At 48.0% G+C, this 7,500-nt stretch overlaps 1 protein-coding gene across 4 annotated transcripts in view; it reads left to right on the forward strand.

The window, feature by feature from the left end:
- mylka (myosin, light chain kinase a) overlaps nucleotides 1–7,500 on the forward strand; it is a 52,815-nt gene that overhangs the window by 26,575 nt on the left and 18,740 nt on the right. For all 4 annotated transcript variants that reach the window (XM_076746253.1, XM_076746254.1, XM_076746255.1 and 1 more), the window contains 5 exons: nucleotides 274–471; nucleotides 1,210–1,417; nucleotides 1,523–1,567; nucleotides 2,217–2,309; nucleotides 3,376–4,262. In XM_076746253.1, the coding sequence (XP_076602368.1) occupies nucleotides 274–471; nucleotides 1,210–1,417; nucleotides 1,523–1,567; nucleotides 2,217–2,309; nucleotides 3,376–4,262 (1,431 nt within the window). The remainder of the gene's footprint in view (nucleotides 1–273; nucleotides 472–1,209; nucleotides 1,418–1,522; nucleotides 1,568–2,216; nucleotides 2,310–3,375; nucleotides 4,263–7,500) is intronic.

Below are 7,500 nucleotides of genomic sequence, written 5' to 3' on the forward strand. Positions count from 1 at the left end.
TCAATCAACCCGACCAGGGCTGGAGCTCCATCTGTTCAGTTGGTGGTTCAGTTTTGTTCTCACTGCTTCTGCCATGCATGACCTCCAAAGACATGGAGGGACCATCTGGAGGGCCGTGTTTTCTTCAGCTGCATGGTATCTTCTTTGAAAAGTCATTGTTCTCTGGAGACTTTCTTGAGTTGATTTTTTGTATTTATTAATTGCTTTGCAGTCATTGTTCATTTATTGATCAGTATTGACTGAGATGAATTGATGCAGTCATTGTGGTCTCAGGTCACCCCCCTCCAGAAGTGATGTGGTTCCATGATGGGCAGGAGGTGACGGAGTCAGAGGACTTCCACCTTCTGAGGGAGGGGAACCGCTGCACCCTGCTGATCCAGGAGGTTTTCCCCGAGGACACCGGGACATACAGCTGCCAGGCCTGGAACCAGTACGGAGAGGACCACACCCAGTCCCAGCTCACCGTGGAGGGTAAGCACACGCACACACCGCCACTCTCCAGTCGAACGCGGTGAGCAGTGACGTTCAGGTGTGTAGAGACTGATGCCAAACCACAAGCTGCACTGTTCCAGACCGAGGCAGGAACCATGAAGGATGTCGGAGAGAGCTCGAGGTTTCAGACTGACGCACTTCAGCTTCCCTCTGATGGTTTTTCACATACTGGTGATCATTTCCAAACATCATCCAGAACACATGTGTTCGAGTAGCTGTACCTGTCTGCCATGTCCCTGAGATGTCCAGCAGCTTAAATGTTTGGACCTGTCTGCCAGTCCACATCCTGCTGTGCGGAGTTCGTTTGACGGCCGCGACCGCCCAAAGCCAGCGAGAGCGTAAGATTCAAGGCGAGGGAAGTGTGAGGGGGGACTCGTAACACCTGCGACAGAACATTTTATTCTTCTCTTAGTCTCCATCAGCACACAGACAGCTTCTTTTGGCAGCTTCCTGTGGACATCCGTCTCTGGAGTGAAGAGCTCGTGTCTCCTTTATATTCTCCAGTCTTTTCCCGTCTCTTCTCTCGTATGTCTCGTTGACCAGACGGAGGTTCTCTCTGGTGAAATGTTGTGATGTGTGACTGCTGCCGATCACTCACGTCACGTTTAGCTTGTTAGCATGCTAACTCAGTATAAAGACAAAGGTGAAGTAAAGCTGGGTCCTCCCACAGGTGTCACTGAAGGTTTGGTCATATTTGTGGTTGTGGATTTGTGGCAGAGCCCCAGGATGGCGTCCAGCCCTGGTTCATCACCAAACCCAAACCGGTGAGCGCTGTTGTGGGTCAGCATGTTCTCCTGTCCTGTGCCGTCGCCGGAGACCCTTTCCCCCAGTACATCTGGACCAGAGCCGACCCGAGCCGTTCTCTGACCTCTGGAGGAGACTACGAGCTGCTGCAGAAGGAGGACGTCGTCTCACTGCTGATCAGGTCAACGATGCACATTTACAGAAGATTCAGACATTTCCAGACCTTCAGATCCTGAACCAAAACCTAAATCCTCCCCCCTCTTCTTCTTTTCTTCTTCTTCTTCAGGAGAGTTAAAAAGCATCACGCTGGAGACTACCTGATCACCCTGAGGTGAGAGACCAACACACACTCTGTATTCATACGTAGAACCCTGAAACTAACAAGGTCTGGACTCTGTGAAACCGAATAAAACCAGAATCCAAACAGCAGTTTTCTGAAGTGTCTCTGAGTCCATGTGTTCATCTCCTTCATCCGTCATGTATTCACAAAGTGGTGAACTCTCTCCATCCTCTGTGAACGACTGATTCATACCCAATCATGATGCTCTCACCTGTGACCAATCAGCCTGTTTACCTGTGGAACGTTCCAAACAGGTGTTTTTGGAGCGTTCCACATCTTTCAGTCTGTGAAACGTGTTGCTGCATCAGATTCACAATAAGAGATATTTACAGAAATCAATGAAGCTGATGAGGAAGAACATGAAATACATTGACTTTGAGCCGATCTCAGGTCAGTTTGTGTCAGAGGATCAGATCAGCTGATCACATTCTGAACATACAGTGTGTGTAGATACAGTGTGTGTAGATAGTGTGTGTAGATACAGTGTGTGTAGATACAGTGTGTGTAGATCACTGTGTGTGTAGATCACTGTGTGTGAATGTGAAGTCACACCTTAGAACCGGTTTGGCTTTAAACTGTCTGATCTTGTGTTGAAGTGCTGTTGAGCAAGGCACTGAACATGTCACTGTCTGTGGGTCAGGAACAAAGTGGGGGAGTGCAGCGCTGTGGCCAGTCTGACTGTCACTGATGGACAGACAGACAGGACGAGAGGACAAGCAGGAGAGGACAACAGGTGAGACGTCATTCACCAAACTCTGATCTGTTCTGTTTGTATCGTGTGTGTTAGCGTTATCACTGCTACTAGCTGCTGTGTCTCACCGGAAAGTGTGTCATGTTAGCCAGACACACCTGAAGACACACCTGAAGACACACCTGAAGACACACCTGAAGACACATCTGAAGACACACCTGAAGACACATCTGAGGTGTGGGGTTCAAAAAGGTTTGGAAATGTGAGGACGAATGGCTCACCGACCTCTGAATGCTGAACATGTTCTTCTGTCAGCTGTAATGACTCTGTGAAAAGTGTGTTTGAAACAGAATCATCGTCCTCAATGTCACATGGGCTCTTCATCCTCCTCCTCCTCCGTCAGGCTCATTCAGTCCATCCCAGTGTTTTCATCTGTTTCCACTCGATCGCCTTCCATCCATCACTCTGTCCTCCATCATCCACCTGTCCGTTTGTCTGTCTGTCTGTCCGTCCGTCCGTCCGTCCATCCGTCCGTCCATCCGTCCATCCTATATCCAGAGATTCCCTAAAGCTTCTCTAATCCTCCCATATCAACCAAACCAATCAGAGTCCGTCATTTCCTCTCTCTCCCAGCTGGACGCCGTGTTTACACTCTCATCTGACTCTGTGTGTGTGTGTGTGTGTGTGTGTGTGTGTGTTGGAGGAAGATGGTGGACATGGCAAAGTGATGAAGAGTTTTGTAGCAAAACTTTGATGAAACTTCAAGTTTTCAACCGTAAAATAACCTGAAACAAACTCAGTGAAACAACCAAAGAAACAGTGAAGAGCTGAGACTCGTGAGGAGTCAATCCTCTGTTTACATCTGTGTGTGCGTGTGTGTCTTTGTGTGTGTGTTCAGGCAGTTCTGGGTGTATGTCCATATAAGGGCAGTGGAGTCACTTGTGATGTAACGTGGTCATTTTGAGTGGAGGTCCTCCCCCCCGCCCCCCGCCCCCCACCCCTCATGTGGAGGGCGGAGCCTGTCGTTCGAGCGGCTTTAACCCGGCTCTGTTTATTCTCTCCCCCTCTCTCTCTTTCACTCCATCTGTCTCTGTGCTCGTTCGTCCAGCCCCGCACCAGGAGGAAGAGGAGGAGGAGCAGCTGGGGGGGCCGCGGCACAGAGAGGAGTTACCAGACGAGGAGGAGGAGGAGGCGTGGAGCAGAGAAGCAGCAACAGTGTTGGTATCAGTCGGCAGTGGCAGGAGGCCAGCCAGGAGCAGAAGGAGAACCAGCAACTCCTGCACCTGCACAAGGAGGAGAAGAAGAAGAAGGAGGAGGAGGGCGACCAGGACTCTCCTGCCGCCGACACTGCAGCTGCTGTTCCTCGAGGCCTCCTCAAACGCTGTGTGGACACCAGGGAGCGCAGCGAAGAGGAGCTGCGACAGAGGGAGGCGCAGCAGCTTGACTTCCGCTCCCTTCTGGGACGTCGAGCATTCAACACCAAAAACAACCAGGAAGAGGAGCCGAGGGAGGCCGGCCTCGCCACCGAGCACCGCCAACGCCACCAGATGGATTTTAAGTCCAACCTCAAAGGCGTCAAAACCAAGACGGATGAGGACCGCAAGGGGAACTCCCCTCAGCAGGTCGACTTCCGAGCCGTGTTGGGGAAGAAAGGCGCCGCCGGCAGCAAACCTGCCGACCCGCCCGGAAAGAACGCCGCCGACTTCCGCTCCGTCCTCACCAACAAGAAGAAGCCTGGGAGCCCCGAGAATAACGGGGAGAGTGAGAAGACGGCGGTGAACAACTGCTTGGACGGAGGGATTAATGAGAAGAAGAACGGCGGAGGGAAGGCGCCGGAGTTTGTGGAGAAGCTGAACGATGTGACGGTGCTGGACGGCCAGCGGCTCCGGCTGCAGTGTCGCCTCGCTGCCTCCGACGCCGCCGGCGTCACCGTCACCTGGACGCTGGACGGGAAGATCATCAAGCCATCCAAGTTCATCATCCTCGCCAACGAAGGTCAGAGGTCACACACAGAAAAACATCAAACAGTCGAACCTTCTCAGACTGTAGCATTTAAATGAAGTTGTGAGAGTTTAAGTCCGGTCAGAACGGTCAGTTTAGTAAAGATGGAGACGGCAGAAGGCGCTGAGACGTTTAGCGTCGAACCATCTGAGCTCAGAGGATTCAGACTCTATTAATAGAAAGCAGATCTGAAACAATAGAAAGAGCCAGAGACAGGATGTGATGTGTGACAGCGCCGTCAGACTATTGTTGGTATTTCATATGGGAACAGATCGCTTTACATAGGACACACACACACACACACACACACACACACACACACACACACACACACACACACAGAGGATGGTCTTAGTATACTTGTGAGGACCAGCACTGATTCATCCGTTCATCCTCAATGGGAAATCTCCACCAATAATGAAGGTTTGTGTCAGAAAGTCAGAGAGTAGTGAAAAATGTCCCAGATGATGTCTTCAAGTGTCTTTTTGTCCAACCAGCAGTTCAGAAACACTTTAACATGAACCCTGCGTATCAATCACTTATCAATAATCACTCTGTGTGTTAAATACATGAATGAACATTTAGACCTGCTGGTTATTGAACATTAATTATTACTGACTGCAGATGATCAATAAAGGTACATTTGAACTGTTGGTTGAACATTTGAAGTGTCACTGTGACATCACAGTGACATCACAGTGTTGTCACAATGATGTCATCAGACTACAGCTGTCTGTTTACCGGGCGAAGACGTTTTAATGAACAACACTATCCGGTGCATTATGGGATATGTAGTCAGGACGTCTTCACGGCTCGCGTTTAGAGTATTTTCTGTTGTTTACTGATTTTTTTAACGATCGGTACTGAAGCAGGTCGAGTGATCTCAGGTGTGCAGGACTCCTTTACTTACCAACCAGGAAAATGGCCAATGAAGCAATGAAGGGTCCCTGAAGGCCCTGTGATCATTGTGTTGAATTGATCAGTTGATTGGCAGGAAATGAATAATCAGGTATTTTAATAAGAGCCTCAGTTTCTCTAATGGCTCAGATTTTCTGATTTTGTTTTGTTACATTAAACTGAATATGTTTGAGTTTGAGCCATGTGAAGATAACTTTAACTTTTTAACTTCAATTTAAGCATTAGTCACTTTTTTCTGAGAATCACATTTCTTCGTGTAACAGAGTATTTCTTCACTGTAGTATTTTTACTTAAGTGAACATTTTGTCAGATCATCAACTGTGTCAGAAAGTACCTGTCTCTCTCAGTGAATTGTCCAGATTTGAAAACAGTCTCATCTCTCTGCTGAAGACTGTACCTAGCATTAACGTCGTGTTGTCTGTCAGGTAAATAAACACCATAAATTTTCTTTCCTGTTGCATTTTAGCTGTTACTCTGATAAACTAGCTAAAAAGTACAACCTGCTTGTTACATAAAATCTCTTTGAAAAGCTAATATTGAGTGTTAGTGGAGCTAACAATGACATTAGCCTGTTGTAGAAGCTAACAATGACATTAGCCTGTTAGTGAAGCTAACAGTGACGTTAGCCTGTTGTAGAAGCTAACAATGACATTAGCCTGTTAGTGAAGCTAACAGTGACGTTAGCCTGTTGTAGAAGCTAACAATGACATTAGCCTGTTAGTGAAGCTAACAGTGACGTTAGCCTGTTGTAGAAGCTAACAGTGACGTTAGCCCCTGGAAACATGTTCACGACTTTCAGAGAGGACAAACACACCAGTGGCCTTCATGACGCTACATTAGCTGACAGCTTTAGCTTTAATGAGAAACAGGTGTGATGATTCTGGTCCCCATGAAAATGCACCAGTTTAACCAAACTGGAACAAGCACAAACTGATCCAAATTTATCCTGATGGACTTGCTGTAGTGTGTTTGTACACAGATTTACAACACACACACACACACGCGTGTATGAGACATTTTGTGGGAGTTCACTTCTCACTGATTGGTCCAGTTAAAATAATTAAACTGGATTTGTTTATCTGGTTGTTTAAGTGTTGTTGACCTCATGGATACCGTCCTCAAACTGTCAGACTCTCAGTCTGGATCTCACAGAAGAGACGTTTTCTTCCTTTAACAGTGCTGTCAAACAGCCAGAATGTCCTCATGGACATGGAAACACACGCACTCACACACACTCACACACACACACACACACACACACACACACACACACACAGAGTGATGTCATGTGGTCTCACACAGTAAAGACCTGCTGCTAAATCTGTATGTATGTGTGTGTTGTATTTCTGAGCCAATGAGGACACTGCCTGAGGCTTCCCTGTGTGTGTGTGTGTGTGTGTGTGTGTGTGTGTGTGTGTGTGTGTGTGTGTAATCCCCCCCTTGTTATTTCAGTCTGCAGGACAGCCCCTGATCCAGCGCTCTGTGTGTGTGTGTGTGTGTGTGTGTGTGTGTGTGTGTGTGTCTTTTCCCTGCTGTGAGGACACATGGTAAAGGTCAGAGGTCACACTGGCAGAGAGCTGTGGAGTTGATGTTTAATGTTCCTCTGGAGGTTTTGACGTCGTCAGGTTTGTGCAGGTACTTCATGTCCCGCAGTCGCTCAGTCGTGGAACGTAACGAAGTGCCAGTACTCGATTACAATCAGGGGTCTCATGTGGTGAGCGGTACCTCATCCTCAACATCAGCCACAAATGAACACACACACACACGCACAGAATGTCCTGCAGGTGTCCAGTTTCACAAACACACCTGCACAGCTCAGCATCAGCACTGATAAGCCCCCTGTGCCTGTAAGAGTTCAGGTTTAAGACTCCGGACCAGCAGAGCTGATCAGATCTGCTCTGAGATCATGGGTGGAACAGCAGCAGATCTCAGTCCAAGAGACATTTTTAAGGAGACATCTTGCGCTGTTTTTCTCGTGTTGTGTTGTGTCATGTTGTCTCGTGTTGTCTTGTGTCTTGTTGTGTTGTGTTGTGTTGTGTTGTGTCATGTTGTGTTGTGTTGTGTTGTGTTGTGTTGTGTTGTGTTGTGTCGTGTCATGTCGTGTCATGTCGTGTCATGTGTCGTGTTGTGTCATTTTGTGTCGTGTTGTGTCATGTCGTGTTGTGTCATGTCCTGTCATGTTGTGTTGTATTGTGTTGTGTCATGTGGTGCTGTGTTGTGTCATGTCATGTCATGTCATGTCGTGTTGTGTCATGTGTCATGTTGTGTTGTGTCATGTCATGATGTGTTGTGTCATGTGTTACGTTGTGTTGTG

The sequence above is a fragment of the Chaetodon auriga genome, chromosome 13, assembly GCF_051107435.1.
Source record: "Chaetodon auriga isolate fChaAug3 chromosome 13, fChaAug3.hap1, whole genome shotgun sequence".
In the NCBI taxonomy this organism is placed as follows: Eukaryota; Metazoa; Chordata; class Actinopteri; order Chaetodontiformes; family Chaetodontidae; genus Chaetodon; species Chaetodon auriga.